The sequence below is a fragment of the Quercus suber genome, unplaced genomic scaffold (assembly GCF_002906115.3).
Source record: "Quercus suber isolate HL8 unplaced genomic scaffold, Cork oak 2.0 scaffold_545, whole genome shotgun sequence".
Lineage (NCBI taxonomy): Eukaryota > Viridiplantae > Streptophyta > Magnoliopsida > Fagales > Fagaceae > Quercus > Quercus suber.
In genome coordinates, this window is record NW_027069993.1 from 276251 (window position 1) to 294731 (window position 18481).

The 18481-nt window shown below is 34.8% G+C and overlaps 1 protein-coding gene across 4 annotated transcripts; it reads right to left on the reverse strand.

The window, feature by feature from the left end:
* Positions 1 to 267: 267 nt before the first annotated feature.
* Positions 268 to 8769, reverse strand: LOC111990529 (linoleate 13S-lipoxygenase 2-1, chloroplastic). 4 transcript variants are annotated; one of them, XM_024022318.2, is made up of 9 exons: positions 8307 to 8769; positions 6726 to 6988; positions 4770 to 5007; positions 3594 to 3920; positions 3413 to 3498; positions 2814 to 2924; positions 2435 to 2736; positions 1716 to 1982; positions 268 to 1310 (listed from the first exon to the last, which is right to left on the reverse strand). In XM_024022318.2, the coding sequence occupies exons 1-9, from the start codon at positions 8674 to 8676 to the stop codon at positions 551 to 553; spliced, it is 2724 nt and encodes a 907-aa protein (XP_023878086.2). In that variant the 5' UTR covers positions 8677 to 8769; the 3' UTR covers positions 268 to 550. The 4 variants fall into 4 exon arrangements, with proteins under 4 accessions (XP_023878086.2, XP_023878085.2, XP_023878084.2 ...); XM_024022317.2 differs by having other exon boundaries at positions 4770 to 5010; XM_024022316.2 differs by having other exon boundaries at positions 6726 to 6994.
* Between the last annotated feature and the right edge of the window lie 9712 nt (positions 8770 to 18481).

An 18481-nucleotide genomic window follows, 5' to 3' on the forward strand; every position in this document is an offset into this window, starting at 1 on the left:
GGAAAAATTAAACCAAACTCCCTTGAGATTTGAAAAAATGATAGTGATTCCAAAGTTTTTCAAAAACTCTAGGATCAAATTGAAAGTTCTAAAAACATAAGGACCAAAATAGAAATAGCCTTAAAATATAGGAACCAAAAATATTTTTTTGTATAATTAAGTACATGTACATTGGTTTTCACAACAAATCTCACATTTGTTGAGTTGAAAATTTTATTCCAATGTAAGCTTACCATAGACAACACTTTATTATCCAATATTAATAAGTTTTCACATCAACACTTGTAAAATTTATTATGAAATATGTCATGACTCACTAGACTTCTCGTATGAAAGAAAACATCATGCTGAAAGAAGACCCTCACTTGGGGCAAACCCTTAATTCTCTAACAGCACCAATGTATCTATGATGTAAAGCTCTAGTTTGTCACTTACATATGTGAAATTAATATAGTTACACAAAAAATTATTTGGCCCCCTTATTCTTATAATTTTCAATATGAAATGTGTTGGAATTTGAGGTAATCTATTACAATACAATATTTCAACTTCAAACAGAAATGCTATATGGAACTCCCTTTCCAGTCACTCCAGGTGGTGAGAATGGCTTCAAGAGCTCATATGGCACAACCCCAGCTCCATTTCTATTCTTCAAATCCTTGTTTGCATTCCTCTCATCAATAGTCCCCTCAAGCTCCATCAATCTCCCATTAAACCGTTCAAAAGCCGCCTTTATAACCGAGTTCTCAGCCCATGTTGGCTCTATTTTCTCCCCTATATACTCCTCCTCCGGTGAATGACTTGATAGTATGTCCATAACAGCCATCATTCTTGTGGCTTGCATTTGTGAAGGGAAGCATTGTAAAAGTGCACCTTCAGGTTTTTTCAAGAAGGTTGTCCAAGTTTCTTTTGAAGGGTCTTCAGTGGGCATGTTAGTTCTAGCAATAGTAGGTCGGTTAGGGAAATAGCCTGTGTAAGTGTATTGTCCGAAGTTCACTGCTGCATGGTGTCCTGATGTCACCCAAACTATTGTTGTGATGATCTCTATGAGGTCTTTTGGGGTTTTGAGGACTGGCCACCATGGTTCATCCTTTTTGTCACCATGGCCAACTGTTCTAATCTCTGTCCACCATGCTTGGAGCTCTTGATCTGATTCTATGAGACTTGGGTTAGGGTAATAGTGATTGACATAGTCACTCACCCACTCTTTCATGGAGTCCCAAAGGAGGAGGCCATCATTGGCATAAGGGTAGTCCTCAATTGTGAGCTTCAGGCCATGTGGAGCTGTTGGATCCTCAACAGCCATTCCCCTGCATTCAATCAATGAAAAAAAAGAAAATTATTATATAATTAGGGAGCAATGTCTACTCTTTTCACATGAGAATTGGGCTCCACATGTGGGTCCCACCATAGGACTTGCTCCTAATATAAGAGGAGGAGGGAGTATGTACATATTACCAAATAATAAAAAATGATAAAGTACAATTATATTTAGAAAAAAGTGAAATTTTAAAATTTGTGTTTAATTTAGTCAAATGAGTTGAAAATGATTAAGTTATACTAGTCCTAACCAATCAAATAGAAGAATTATTTTGAGTTCACTATTTGGTAGTATTAGGATTTAGGACTTGTACAAGAAACCTTAGATGGACAACATCATAAGAAATCATCACTTAAATTGTTGCTTGTTTATGAAAGGTTAGTTATCAAAGTACCTGCTAATTAAGTCAGCTGGTAGTGCCTGTAGGTTGAACTGCCACTCTTGGTCATAGGCGAAGGAGCTAAGCTCCATGGAGTATTTGCCAGGGGTGAATGACTTCTCGAATATCCCCCCTCCATTGATAAGTATTTCTCGAGCAAGAGCATTAATATCCATAGTGTACCGAAAATGTGGGTGCAACAGTCTATAGATTGGGTGCATCTCACTGAGTTGCCTATTCGTGGCTATGATATAAGGTTCTGAAGCACAATGAGTTCTTAGCCTGCAAAATAATTTCTAGTCCTTTCAGTATAGTATGATAATATGAAGACTGATGATGCCAAAGTCCTAATTAAATTTAGGGTATATGATTATCTCCATTTGAAGATAAGATTAGATATTGAAATGGTTTTTGTGATTGATGCATTATATATAAAAGTGGTTTAGCAATGAATTCAAGTTCATATAATGTTACTCCAATCATGATAAACTATATTAACAAGAATGAACCACCACGCTTTCTTAGTGCAATAGTTACTCCACAAGTATAAGTGCTCTTGCATGGGGTGTGGGGGGCAAGGGCTCGAGTTCAAGTCCCTTAGAGTAAGCTTTGCATATATATACACTTATATTAAGTTAGAGTAGAATTCTATCTCAAATAAAATTATAATAAAAAATGATGAAAAAGTAAAAAGTTATGACAAATGGTAAACAAAATTTAGAAGTGGAACATACCAGTGACTAACTAGTTGGTGATAACTAGACTCATGAGCAAGGACATGAGCTTTGGCAAGTCTCCAAAGCCATACACTTGTAGAATCCCAACAAGGTGTGAAAACTTGTTTCCATTGTGGCTTCCCATCCATTGGTGGCCGAGTCAATTCAATGGCTAAGGGCCATAATGTGTCATCTGGGGTTAGGAAGAGCAGTGTCCGTGACCCATACAGAGTTGTGCCTTCAATTTGTCTTACTTTACTCACATATGGTAAAAATAGATCATGGTAATCTATAATGAACAACTTCTTCTGATTTATGGCCTAGCATGTATACAAATTTATGTGAGAAAGAAACCAATATATAAACGGACATAGTGTTTATGAGTTATATATGCTACCTCCTTGACGGTCATTAATCCTCTCATTTCTCGTTCAACTAATTCTGTAGTGATTGCTGAATCTTGCAGTCCATAGATCTTAGGATCAAGTTTACTCTTCAGTGGCCATTCCTGCATGATAGTCATGTGTTGCTTTACATATGTTTGATCATCATTCTAGCATAAAACACTTCATTATAATTTTTTTTACCTACTTTCAATTGTAATTTTAAACTGTATATATGTGTGTGCACGTACACTCTCATGATTATATCTTCTAAAGAATCATCTATTTTTGTTTTTATATATATTATTCTTTAGGGGCAATTGACTTTATTTTATTTTTTTTCTTTACGAGCAATGTTAAAGACAACTTTTTCACATGTAATTTGTTAAGGTAACAAGTTATTATTAGAGCAAACATCACTTTCATATAGACGTATCACTAACACCATTTTTATTATTTATTGATCACAAAATATCATTTTAACAATGTAGCGTGACCCTTTGATTTTTTGTTTGGTTGTATTGTTAAAAAAATGTTTATATGTGCATACCATACCATAGGATTATGGACGCTTATGCACCATGCTTTAGAAGTAAATGTCAATTTATCATACCTTGACCAACTTTATGCTATGTGGGTTGACACCAGCAAGAGTCTGCCTAGCAAATTCCTCATCCTTAAACCAAAAGAATTTGTCTCCTACATGCACAAAAATGATATAATTAGAGAAAGAGTAATAGAAAAATAAATAGCAATGTCAAAGATAGCGTATATATATGAGTTTGTTTTCTCACTGTCCATTGTTTCTGGGGCCTCAAAGCGCAACACATCATCTGTTGTATTAGTTATAGCCTTGACTAGTCGAGGCAAAAGGGTTTTGAGAAACCCTTTATTTTCATTTTTGAGACTAGGCAACTTAACTCCTTCATTGAAAAGTGAATCCACAGCTGTGAAGTTAGGGAATCCGAGGACTTCATCGATGATTACAGTCTCTAGGGTTGGTATTACTATATGCAACGCTGAGCGTACAGTCTTCACTGAGAATGCTACTTGTTTTGCTTCCAAGAAGGCTTCATCCCTAGGAATGTAAACGTTGCTCCCCCTTTTCTCGGACAATGGATCTATGTATATATAAAGCAATTGTTCATATATAGGTTAGGATCAAGTATATGAATGAAAGGGCTAAATTTACATTTTTATGCTAATTTATTTTGTTTTGTTATATTTAATTTATGTTTCTTGAACCCTAAACAAATGAAAAATCATATAAACATCTCATAGAGACTTTCAAAAAATAAAGAGTGTTTCTATTACATAAATTTTAGCACAATTTGTTAAAGTAGAATACTATAAGTGTTCTTATCAAAAAAAAAAAAAAAAAAAAAGAATACTATAAGTGTTGAATTTATATAACAGTGATTGTTTATCATTCATAATCAACTACTTCGCTAAATTATGACCTAAAAAAGTGAAAAATGGTTAAATTTATAAGGTAACAATATTCTACCTTGCTTTTTTTATATAATGTTCTGAAACCCTAGATATGATAATATCCAAAATCCTACTTATATCTCATTTTATAATGTTTTTCAAACGTGGGGGCCATCAAGGCAACAAAGAAGACTGGCCTACATTATTTTTGTCTTTATGACTCTTGTTAGAAATATGTTGCCAGAGGCAGAGAGGAACACAATCCATGACAGGTTACCTACTATATATGTCACATGCATACTTTGTGAAGTCATTGATTGAAAAGAAACATAGAAGATAATGATCTTAATCATTTTTTCATGGATTGGAGTTGACATTGACAATGTCTAAGTGCCATATCTCAACACTTCTGTCCAACATATTTACCATAGTATATAATTATTTTTCTTCTAGGGTTTCTGTTTTCCCTAGCTCTTATTCAATGGCCATTAATCCTCCAAAAGAAGTAAAAATTGAATGTATATATAGTAATTTGGTACCTGTGTCACACCGAGGGCGCCCAGTCCTACAACGTCTAGGATAAGGGTGCTCTTTGCCACCAAGTACTGGTCTTTTAAGATCCACATTAGTATCAGGATCTCCAAGATCATTGTACGTATCATAATCATACACCCTCTCAAAACTCTTGCGCTCCCCTTGGCCACTTCCTTGTAAAATCCAAAGCTCTTCTTCCCTTAGCTTCCTCAGTCCTCTTGGTGTTTGTGATGGCAAGTATGACTGCTTCACAACCAAACATATACAAGCCACAATCCAAAAGAAAAATCAATAGGAAAGTCTTAATATAAGAACACAATGAATAAATAATATATATATATATATATATATATATATATATATATGTTAGGTTACATTGCTGTTACGTTATGGGTGGGTTTGTATAAATTGTTAAAAAACTGTGTTTAATTTGAGTTTAAAATGAATGTTTATAAAAAGAGTTATATAAGGAGTTGTAGTTATAAAACAAAGTTTTAAATTTTAAAAATGCTCTTTTAAATTTCCAAAACACCTAAACCAACGGACCTATGAGGCTATGACATGTATGAAATTTTATTTTACTTTTCCTCAAGAAGCCTCGGATCAAACTCTATGCTGGACCACATCTCGCTAGAATATGCAAATGGTTATAATTAGATCGATGCTTGGCATTCATCTTCTTTCTTTGGTTGATCCTATGCATGATATTCAATCATGGTGTTTCAACTTTCAAGTGCGTGGATATTTTTGAAGATGATGCGCTGAAAAGTCGGATCATGAATTTGTGAGTATTAGACTTATTAGCTGGATAAGAGATATGGGAAATCTTAAATTTTGTACTCTATGAGTCTATACTTATAACTCACATATCCCCAGAAAAAACACACATTTGGATGTGATGTTTTCTTTATTACACAAATAAGAAAGATAGGGAATGCAAAATTTAAGGAAAAAAATAACAATTGTGGTTGTTTAAATGGCTTTTTATTATTCTATGACTTGATTAATTTTAAAAACTGAATTCAGAAAATAGTACAACCATGAAGACAAATTTCGAAATGGACCATTCAATATTAATGATGGCAAAGAAAAGAAATGGACCACATTTTAAAAAAAAAGAAAAAAGTGTAAGTATAAGGACCACTTTTTTACATATAAAAAATGTGTGAAATAAAAGGACCACTTGCACTTACATAGTGTATAAATTTTTTTTTTTTTTTTTTCAGAATCCAGTATATGGAAAATTGATTATCCACAAACTTTGTTATAGGGTTACCTATAAACTTTATTATAGGGTTACATTATCATTAATTATTCTATATATATATATATATATTCTTTTTTAACAAATTTTAAATTCAATTACATATATATCAAAAAAATTATTATATATATTTAAAACCTTTACTAGAATAGTCACATGTCAAATTTTCATTAAATAATAAAAATAGATAGGTCGATATACTAATACAACTATAATAATACCTATTAATAATTACCATTATTATTAAGTATTATATTTAGAAAAAAATAATATATATATATATATATAAAGGGCTATTCATAATCCATTCGTATTCAATGTAATAAAAATACTATAAATAAAATTATTTATTCTCATTTATTTAATCAACAAATCAATGTCAAGCTAAAATTTAAACTCAATTATTAAACGAACCAAATTCAAATATAATAGTGTATTTGTGAATAAAATTGTAAATATGATGCCTTGTTTGAGTTTATATCCAATTTATATGTTTGTACATATGTATGTATAAAATATGCTTGAGAGAGAGAGAGAGAGAGACTCAATTATTAAACGAACCAAATTCAAATATAATAATATATTTGTGAATAAATTTGTAAATATGACGCTTGGTTTGAGTTTATATTCTATATATATGTTTGTATATATGTACATATAAAATATGCTTATGAGAGAGAGAGAGAGATAGGTGGACCTTGTTTGCAAAGAAGACCCTTTTTTGAGGATTGTCATATTTTGAATGAACCCATGAATTACAGTTCACACGAACGGGACCATTAGGGAAGCCATTGAGGATAATATCCTGAAGATACATCTCCTTGTGGTGCTCATTCTCTACAAAAACAGCCCCAATCGGCCCAAAATCTATCGGAACATCAAAATTGGACTCATATTTCACCTCTGCCTCCTCTTGGCTAGTCCTGTGTGCATATCCTTTAATTGTATCCTTCTCAAATCCTGTATCTTCAAAACAGTTATATCATTATGCAAATGATGAGTTACATAAATATCACAATACGAGTGTGTGTTAGGTTTAAGTTACAACAAAAAAACTGAAAATTTTTTGCTGAAAATATTTAAAAAAAAAAAAAAGGTTAAAAGCTAGCTGAATAATACAATAAGACCTATGAATAATACCAAAAAGAAGCTAAAAACTCAAAAAAACTGAACTTTTCATTTGATCCCAAACAAACTCTAAGTGTACCCAGTGTTTATGTTGAAAATTGCCTCAAGTTTTTATTTCAATAGTTCTTTTGGGGTTAAAAGATACCTACGTTTGTGAATTGAGAGTTTGTCTATTATTTGAAGCAAGAAAGACCGGCTGTATTGGGGGTTTAGCATTGTGAGAGTGTCAAGTTCGTGTAGAGTTAGTTCTAATTTGTGATGAACATTTGGTGTAAACTAAAATGTTTTATTTGTTGGTTTAATACTTAAAAGATGAACTTGAAAGTTAGGATATGGTAGAAATATGTTATGTGGATTCTGTTAAAGCAGATTGGAGAAAAGTTGGCATATACATTTTGACTGCATTAATCACCATGTGATTGTAAAATGTTCTTCTCAACAAATATATGTAATTAGAAGACCAAATCATGATTGGAATGTTGAGCGAAATTAGCAAATTCCAATTTCAAAACAAAAGTAAAGAGTAGTTGAAGCATTTGGTTCTAAACATTACTTTGGTTGCCATGATATACCATATACGTTTGTTGGGATAGAAATGCAAGAATTTATAATTGCAGAATCAGATCAATTAAGTAGGGACAAGCTACTTCAAGCTGTTTTGAATGATGTGATATACAAAATTTTGACTATAGGTGTCCTCTTTCGTGTTTTTGACCAATTAAAGATGAAGCTTAATTATTTGGACTATATATTTGAATATGATTATTATATGTGGGAATTTATTTTTTTAACAAAAAAAATATATCTTTTTTAATTAGTAATATGCACTCATATGACTCATTCAATAAAATTTAAACTCACAATCACTTTACCTTGTACTTATTCTTATTGAAAAAGGAAATATCATTTGAATTAAAATTGATTGACGATATTCTTCATCAAAAGTAAAAGTATCTCATAAGATGGTTTTTTCTTTCATGTAGCACCTTTCTCATATTTAACGGGCTCCACATACCTTTTAGTCCCACATATGAGATAGATGCTCCATAAAACCATTTCATGAGATAATTTTTTTACAAGAAAGAAATAGGGAGAACTATGTGGGAAGAATGACAAATTCTTTCTATACTATTGACGAATTAGTACTTACTAGAATCAAGCTCTGTACTAACAAGCTCCAAGACGAGTGTTTCACCAAGCAAGTCTTTTATATCATCTAACCCTCGGTCTATCCCGAGGTTTGAAAGTAACCCACCAATAGTAGGTTTTACAGTAACAATGGCTTTCACAGAATTGGCCTCTTCATCATCAGTGGTGCTTGCTACAACTTTTATGTTACTAGCCATGGATCGAACTCCAACATAGTTGACCTTTTTGTGAAATGAGTGATGCATTGAGATTGTACGTGAAGCATTCCCATTCCCTTTCCCATTGCTATTGCCATCAATGAATGCCTTATGCGAGTGCAACAGGAATGGATTTTGAGTGGAATGTGACTGGTGTAGTTGTGTTATGAACATTTTTGCTTAGGAACTTTGTGTGTGTAAGTATTTGTCTATTTGAGTAGTGGTGAAGGAAAGTACACTATTGTTGCACAAGAATTGGGAAGGGCCAAGGACTTATATATATAGAGAGAAATGGGACATCGAAATTTCTCATGGCGATGATAACACGCTATTGTTAACTAGTTTGACTATGAGAACCAAATTTGTTCTCATTTAGTAGGAACTTGAGAGTGCATTATCTTGATGATTGGGGTAGGAAACAAATTCAAAAGACGTTTCTCCACATTCAAGAGAGAATGAATATGGAGAAAATTAAATAAAGTATGTAAAATGGGACTATTTTGGCATTTACCTTCACTACAAAAAACACAACTATTGTTTTACGGTTCTTTCTATTTTGGGGAGGTTTACAAGAACCGTTCCCAATCCACAAGGACCACAATATATGAGGCTTTGATTGCCGTTAATAGGTTCATGATATGAATTTTAATGCAACTTTGTAATTTCAGTCGTCCATATTTTGTAGCTATTTCTTCTTTTCTTTTCATTTCTTTTTTTAGGTCATATAAACATTTGTACTCCTAGATCACTTGTCTAAATTACGTTTTTTGAAGGATAACTATATATATATATATATAATCTTTTCTACAAGGCCCTAGTGCATACCTAATAAGAAAATTAAATCAAATTACCAGATATGGCTCGACAAGACATGTAATATGAGTACAGGAAAGTTATACACGATGCCGTGCATTTTTCAAATAAGTATTGAAAATAAATATGGTCGGTAGAGATTGCAGTATTGCGCTAGATTATGTCGAAGTAGCACTTACGTACTGATAAACTCTAAGCTTTGTGAAGACGTGAACAACTTGGAAACATTGGTAGTCAGCTTATATACATTTATATTGCGAGAATCAATCTATAATACGTTTGTCTTAACGTATTGTGTTTGTCGCATGCCCATCACACAAACAAAAAAAAAATAAACACGTGTTATCAGGGATGGGACCACTCTTGGACTAGGGGACAATGGTCTATTTAGTAGGAACTTGAGAGTGCATTATCTTGATGATTGGGGTAGGAAACAAATTCAAAAGACGTTTCTCCACATTCAAGAGAGAATGAATATGGAGAAAATTAAATAAAGTATGTAAAATGGGACTATTTTGGCATTTACCTTCACTACAAAAAACACAACTATTGTTTTATGGTTCTTTTATTTTGGGGAGGTTTACAAGAACCGTTCCCAATCCACAAGGACCACAATATATCAGGCTTTGATTGCCGTTAATAGGTTCATGATATGAATTTTAATGCAACTTTGTAATTTCAGTCGTCCATATTTTGTAGCTATTTCTTCTTTTCTTTTCATTTCTTTTTTTAGGTCATATAAACATTTGTACTCCTAGATCACTTGTCTAAATTTCGTTTTTTGAAGGATAACTATATATATATATATAATCTTTTCTACAAGGCCCTAGTGCATACGTAATAAGAAAATTAAATCAAATTACCAGATATGGCTTGACAAGACATGTAATATGAGTACAGGAAAGTTATACACGATGCCGTGCATTTTTCAAATAAGTATTGAAAATAAATATGGTCGGTAGAGATTGCAGTATTGCGCTAGATTATGTCAAAGTAGCACTTACGTACTGATAAACTCTAAGCTTTGTGAAGACGTGAACAACTTGGAAACATTGGCAGTCAGCTTATATACATTTATATTGCGAGAATCAATCTATAATACGTTTGTCTTAACGTATTGTGTTTGTCGCATGCCCATCACACAAAAAAAATAAATAAATAAACACGTGTTATCAGGGATGGGACCACTCTTGGACTAGGGGACAATGGTCTCCCCTAGATTTTTTTTTTTTTTTTTTTTAATATATTGTTATATATATGTTTACTAATTTTAGCAATTTTATTCTATAAAATTACATTTGGTTTCCTTTTTACCAATATCATTGATTATTTTAAAAGCAATATTATGCTTACAAACTTTTTTTATAACATTTTTACAAACTATTTTGGTAGCAAATTCTTGTTGGCTCACATATGGGGCATACCACTCACATTATTTTTTTACTTACCAAAAACCACTTATTATATTTCCATCAAAAAAAAAAAAAAACACTTATCACATTAGTAAGTTATAAAAAACTTGTAACTCTAACATTTTTCTCATTTTGGTGGCCATAAAAAAAATTATAGATCTAAAATCTAAAACAAAATATACAGCCAAAAAAAAAAAAAAAGACTCCAACAACAAAAATTACTAGTAAAAAATTAAACTCAATTAAATAATTTTATCTAAAATAAATAACCCTGCCCTTTAAAAAATACTAAACAAAAATAATTTTGTTTTTACCCAAAAAAAAATTTAAAAAAATCTCAGCAATTATATAGCAGAATCAGAGGTTAAAACCGCCATACACAGCTAATAGTAAAACCCTCCCCTAACTCAAAGTTCTGACTCCGTCATGCTGTGTTTGTCTTCTGAATAACACATGCAACTGTGAAGATCGATATATTTTAGTCGGGGAGGAAAAAAAACAATAAACTTTGTTTGAAAGTTGGATGCCTATTTTATATGCACATTCTCTAAAGTTGAAAGAAAATAACAATTATGGGTGGTCGATGAATTATGTACGTATGTTATATTGATGCAACTAGAAATGACAAGGGGTAATGAACCCAATCGACATGAATGGTCCAATATTGGAGTTTTGTTTTGTTTCTACTTGCAACTTTTTAGACATGTCAAACAACTAAAAGATTTTGTAATTTTCTTGTAGTCTAAATCACAAGGATTGCACCAATAAATATTGGCCATGTACATTTAGAACAACAAAAAAGAAAAAAACTTTTTCTCAAAAAAAGAAAAAAGAAAAAACTTATAGTTTCCACGTGCTGTCATATCTTATTGTCCACATATAGCCAATCCTAACCATTCATGAATTCTTACAAACATCATCCAAATTTCATTAGAAGATTTAGGGGTTAATGGCACTTTCCCCTCTTAACTGTAGGGTACTCCCCTCTAAACTTTGAAACCGAAAAATAAACTCTTTGAAATATTGAAAATTCACAAGTTATTTCTTGTGGCTATAAAATTCCGTTAAAAATGATTTTTTTTTAATGTATATATTTTTCAAAAAAAGATTATACTCCACTCATATTAAAATCCCATTAAACCTCTCATAAACACTAAAATGACAATTATATATATATATATATATAGATCAAATAGCACTAGTTTGCCGCCAACCGAAATAGGTCAAATTAACAACAAAGAATCCTATTCATCTTGTTGTTGAATCACTCAATTTCACTATGTTGTGAGTTGGTTGCCAATCAAAAGAGGGAGATTGAGAATCCTCTTTGAGTCTAGCCCAAATTTGGCTCGTTTTTGCACCAAAGTGGCGAGCAATGTTGATGAGGCCAAATCTAAAGATTTGTGACGCCGACAAGGGGTGTGGCGAGTGAGGTAACAAAGAATCAAGGTGAGCGATGATGTTTTAATATCAATAAAAGATGTATATATTCTCCTATATATGTTAACCGAAAAGAAAATTAAAGTAAAAAAATTCATGCAACATACGGGAAGAGTTTTTTATTTTTTATTTAAAGAGTTTATGATATACTGCATGGAAAAATATACATGTGCATAACATCATTAATAGATATTAAGAAAAAAAAAAAAAGAATTATGCAAAATTTTGCATCAATAACTTCTTTTTTCCTTTTCTTTTTTTCTCTTTGTAAGTTTTTGATAGAGACAAGAATATTAAAGTATTGATCTTGATTTATATGTTATAACAATAATATAACTAGCATGTTGACCCAATAGATCAATCAGAGGGCATTGAGATTTCGGAGTGGCCTCGGTTAGCATGTACTGGCAATAGACAGTTGTCTATTGAGTATTGACTGAAACGTTTAGGACTATAGCGATTCCACGGCAAACAAAAATTGTGTAAACATCAAACACGTGGGTACGTATAAATTGCGTTGCTGTGTCAGAAGAAGGATGGCTAGAAGGATAGCTATACTGATTCGGTATAATATCATCATTGTATTGTTTCGTTAGCATGGCTAAGAAGATAGAGAATCCATGGATAAGATTTAAGAAGAGTGGAAACTGACTAGTAATCCTTGTGGCGTTCATTTTCATTCGTGAATTGTTCCTTTCATGGTGAAAATTAAACGATTGTCACTATCAGTTCTGAAATTCTTAACGTGAAGCATAATCCTTTACTCTAAAATTCAAAATTCAATCCCTTGTGAGAATGAGGTTTGAAAAACTAACACTTTTCATAGATGACTAGTAAAGGAATTATTTAGAAAATCTTGAGGCATATAATTTTGTCAAATGACTAACTAATTAATAATGACTAATTTTTTATAAAATATATATATGTGAACCCATTAATAATAATGTTGCATACGTGGATGCATGAGTTTCAAAGGCAAGGTTTGGGTCCTAGTGCACAAGAATACACTGTATTCAAACCATTTCCATGTTTTGATATTCATGACTCACCCAATTCATCCTGTTAATTTGTCGGGGCTTAGCCAAATCTCTTGTTATCCTGCTGATTGCTAAGTGCTAATGGCTTAATGCCTGCAAATTGTGCGTATCTATCTCCTAGAAACTGTTGATGAAAAAAAGGACTTTGCTTAAAGAATTGACATATTGTGTAGTCAAGAAGCCTTAAGAAACTTAGCATGAACTCTAAACTATATATGTATTCACTGCAATGAATAATTGTGCAATGGCAGATTATTTGCGAAGTTGCATCAGCCAAGAAGCAAAATATGTAAGGGGGTTTTATAAAATTTTCCTATGATAAGAACTTAGAGGCATCGCAATACAAGCTGTTGTTATTTGTTTTCACTTTAACTCTTCCTTTATTTATCTTGTAAGCTTACAAAAGTCACAACTCACAATCGCCACTATCATCACCTACAAATATCACAATCATTATTGCCTTCAGCACTGTATTAAACTTTTACACTCAATGCTAAATTTGTTTCTCTCTATCTCTCTTTCTCTCTCTCTGAAAAGGAGTAAATAGAAGAGTATTTCTTATTGAATGAAAAAGATGAAATGAAAGATTACAAGAAGCTCTGCTTTTATATGTACAAGCTGAGCATAAAAGAAAAACTAACTCCTACACGTGTCTAACTAATTAATCCGTGGATTAAGGAGTTTGTTACAGAGATTAGAATTAGTTGAAGCCTCCTTTACACGTGTTTGCATCTGATCTGATTGGCCTTTGTGAGAACCAGGTGCTTTGACATTTCTCTTCTTAACTACCTTAAGTGATCTCTTCTTTATACAAAACGATCCCGTTTTCTTCAGCTTCTCAACACTCCCCCTCAAGATAGCCGTTGCTACTGTTGTTGATTGGCTATCTTGCAACTGTGCTGAATCTACCTTAGGTTTGTAAATGTCAATCATTCCTAATTTTATTACCAACTTAGAGAAGGCTAGAAAAACCAAAGGTTTAGTAAGAATATCTACATTTTGGTTCACACTTGCCATATGAAAAGTTTTGATTATGCCCTTCTGAATTTTCTCTCTAACCAAATGGCAATCTATTTCAATATGCTTGCTGCGTTCATGGAAAACAGGATTAGCAACTATGTGAAGCGCTACTTGGTTATCACAATACAACAGTGCTGGTCTTTTGTGCTCTACTTGTAGTTCCTTCAAGAGCTGTTTCAACCATACAATCTCACAAGTGGTTGATGCCATGGCTTTATATTCAACTTCTACTGAACTTCTAGAGACTGTCCCTTGCTTTTTTGACCTCCAGGAAATTAAAGACTCCCCTAGATAAACACAATAACCTGTTGTAGACCTGCGATTATCCAAGCACCCTTCCCAATCTGCATCGCAGAAGGCTTTTAAGTGCAAATCTGAATTGCTGGAGAGAAAAAGACCTTCCCCTGGTTACCCTTTGATATATTGAACAATCCTAAAAGCAACTTTTAAGTGAGGCTCTCTTGGTTTACTCAGATATTGACTAAGCAAATGTACTGCATAGGTTATGTTTGGTCATGTCATGGTAAGATACATCAATCGTCCAATAAGCCTTCTGAACTGTGTAGGATCCTTCAAAAGAACTCCACTGGTTTTAGACAATTTAATGTTCTGCTCCATGGGTGTATTGAAAGGTTTAGAACCAGTCAAACCAGTGTCTTGCAATATCTCTAGTGCATACTTCCTTTGGTTTAGAGCAATTCCAGTCTTACTCCTAGCTATCTCAATCCCTAGGAAGTATTGAGCAGGTCCCAAATCTTTGAGCTTGAACCTGGTATCTAACATGCCTTTCAAGTGAGTAATGTATGACTCATCATTACCAGTTAGGAGTACATCATCTACATAAACCAGTAATGATGTAGAACAGACAGCACATGCTTTCTTGGAGCAGCAAGGGCACAGGAAGTCACAACGCTAGGGGCCATCAGAGGTAACAGTGTCGGAATTGCATGAAATTTGGCAGGTTGAAGGGAAACGGCATTCTGATCCAGATTCATAACCATGAATGTCGCCAAATTTTAGGCAAATTCCTTCGTTAAGGCCCCGAAAACAATGTTTTTGCTATTTATAGTAATATTTGTTTTTCCTTAATAACTTTTAGTTTAAAAGTCAGAATAAGGTCCCGTCTGTTTTGGGACGACCCTTAAGGTCAGTAGTTTGTGATTCTGCGTTTAACTCAATTTTGCCATTTTTGGTAAAATTCGGTAATTTTGTCACCTAATCGCTTAATTAGTGCGAATTAGGGTTTTAAACGTTTTTGCTCAGTATTTATATGTTTTGTAGCCGTCAGAGGCAAAACAGACTATTATCAATAAACACAGACATTTTGTCAATTTTCTCTTCTGGTGGATTCCAGTTTTATCTCCTTGTGGATTCAGGGAAACCCCTCGTGGATTCGAGGTTTACTACCAGAAACTAACAGTTTAGTTTCTGTTCCATCAAGAGAGCATCGTGTGTGCTTCTCTTCAGGCTTCCGCGACATTAGTTGGTATCAGAGCCTTGATTTACCCTGGTCTGATGGCTAACCGGCGAGACGGTGACCACCATAACAATGACGGTGGTGACGACGTCAATAACCCAGTCTTCACTAGGGCTGAGTTCCTTGATTTTCGTGATGAAAATCAACAATTTTGTGATTCTACCTAACAGACTCTGGACCAGATTCAAGCAGCACTTGCCACTTTGCTTAACCAAAACCCTAATCGTGTTGATGAAGAGCGACGTGATAACCGAGTGCGTGGCCCTCCCTATCGTGGTCCAAACCGGAACAGGCAGCAAGACTACAACGAAGAAGACAGTGAAGATGAGGAGTATGCAGAGAGAGTCCTTGGAAATCATCGTGGTCCCGCAAGGGATAATGGTCGAGATTATCAGGAGCAGAGGGACTATCGGATGAAAATAGAGTTACCATCTTTTAATGGTAATGTCTCCATTGAAGAGTATCTGGATTGGGTCAGTGAGGTTGAAAAGTTTTTCGACTATATGGGTACAGCAGAAGACAAACAGGTGTGTTTGGTGGCTTACAAATTGAAGGGAGGAGCATCTGCCTGGTGGGATCGTGTTCAATTAAACCGTACTCGGGAACGAAAGCTTCCAATACGGTCATGGAGGAGGATGAAAAGGTTAATGGCAGATCGGTTCTTACCACCCGATTACCAGCAGGAGTTGTTCAGACAGTACCAGGATTGTAGGCAGGGTACTCGGACAGTTAATGAGTACATGGAGGAGTTTGACAGGTTGGCGAATCGCAATGATTTGGAGGAAACTGAAGATCAACGGATATCCAGATTTGTACACGGGTTACGAGTTTCCATTCGAGATCAGGTATCCTTACAAACCCTATATACTTTGAATGAGGCTGTAACCTTATCCAAGAAAATAGAATTTCAGCATCTCAGGACAGGTTCGAAGTTTTCCAACCACAGTTCGGAGTCCTCTAGTTCCATTGCCAACAAAGGTAAACAGCCCATGTTTACACCACGGTCACAACCCGTGGTTAGGGAGAATAGTGGTGTCAACCAATCCACAGTGGCAGTAGCAGGTTCCGCAGCCCAGCCAATAGCGAATGCCAACCCCTATGCTAGGCCAACTGGGAATAAGTGCTACAGGTGCGGAGAACCAGGACATCGATCTAGTACTTGCCCTAAGCGAGCCGCAGTGAATCTGGTAGTGGCAGAAGAGGGTGAGGTAGAAGGTGAACAGGAGGGCGAAGAGGTGTATAATGATGCAGATCCGTATGCCTATGATCCCAATGAGGTCCAAGAGGATGAGGAAGGCGTGCCATTAGGGCAGTCTTTGGTGATTCAGAGGTTATTACTCACACCAAGGGTGGAATTTGGTGACCAGCGGAATGAGATCTTCCGAGCACGATGCACCGTCAATAAAAGGGTCTGTGATTTGATCATAGACAGTGGCAGTGTAGAAAACATTGCGTCGAAGAGTTTAGTTACCAAGCTGGGACTGAAAACAGAAAAGCATCCCTCCCCGTACAAGATAGGTTGGATCAAGAAAGGTACGGAAACTCTTGTTACTCAACAATGTCGTGTTACTTTTTCTATGGGTAAATATTATGTAGATGAAGTAGTTTGTGATGTTGTTGAAATGGATGCATGTCATTTAATATTGGGTAGACCTTGGCAGTATGATGTAGATGCTACTCATAAGTGTAAGGATAATGTGTATGTGTTTTTTAAGAATGGCAGAAAAATTGTCCTTGGTCCTATTAAGGAAGGCAGTAGACCCAAAGCTTCTAAAGTGGAGGGGAAGCCAGCACTCCTTATAGTGAACAATGAAGATGAGTTTGACAGGGATTGTAAGGAGTTGAAACAGGTATACGCTGTAGTAGTGACAGATGGTGAGCCTAAGAAGGTTGCTGAGATACCTGAGGCGATTCAGCCATTGATCAAGGAGTTTGAAGAGCTTTTTCCAGAAGAGCTGCCTGCAGGTTTACCACCGATGCGTGACATCCAGCATTGCATTGATTTAGCTCCTGGAGCTAGTCTACCAAATCTGCCACATTACAGGATGAATCCTCAAGAGGGTCAGATTCTACAGGGGCAGGTGGATGAGCTTTTGAGCAAGGGGCAAATCAGGGAGAGTATGAGTCCATGTGCAGTACCGGCATTGTTAACACCAAAGAAGGATGGGAGCTGGCGTATGTGTGTGGATAGTCGAGCCATCAACAAGATCACAGTCAGGTATCGATTTCCTATTCCACGACTAGATGACATGTTTGATATGCTGAGTGGGTCCAAGTGTTACACTAAGCTGGATCTCAAGAGTGGGTATCACCAGATTCGGATCCGACCTGGAGATGAGTGGAAGACGGCTTTTAAGACAAAGGAGGGGTTGTATGAGTGGATGGTAATGCCTTTCGGATTGTCTAATGCTCCCAGCACTTTCATGAGACTTATGAATCAGGTATTGAAACCATTTATTGGAAAGTTTGTGGTAGTTTATTTTGACGATATCCTGATTTACAGTAAGACAGAAGCAGCCCACTATAATCATGTGCGAGAAGTATTAGCGGTGTTGCAGGCCAATGAGTTGTATATCAACTTGAAGAAGTGCAGCTTCTTGACTGATAAGTTGCTGTTCTTAGGGTATGTGGTCAGTGCGGATGGGATTCATGTTGATGAGGACAAGGTCCGTGCAGTCAGAGAATGGCCAACCCCAAAGACAGTGAGTGATGTGCGAAGTTTCCATGGGCTAGCAACCTTCTATCGGAGGTTTGTTCGAGATTTCAGTAGCATAGTCGCC

Coding starts and splice junctions, on each gene's coding strand:
- LOC111990529 (XM_024022315.2), bottom strand. CDS start 8,676: ATGTTCATAACACAACTACACCAGTCACATTCCACTCAAAATCCATTC. Junction 5,011..6,725: donor GGGTCTTCTTTGCAAACAAG/GTCCACCTATCT, acceptor TTGGTTGTGAAG/CAGTCATACTTGCCATCACA. Junction 3,499..3,593: donor GGCCCCAGAAACAATGGACA/GTGAGAAAACAA, acceptor TTGTGCATGTAG/GAGACAAATTCTTTTGGTTT.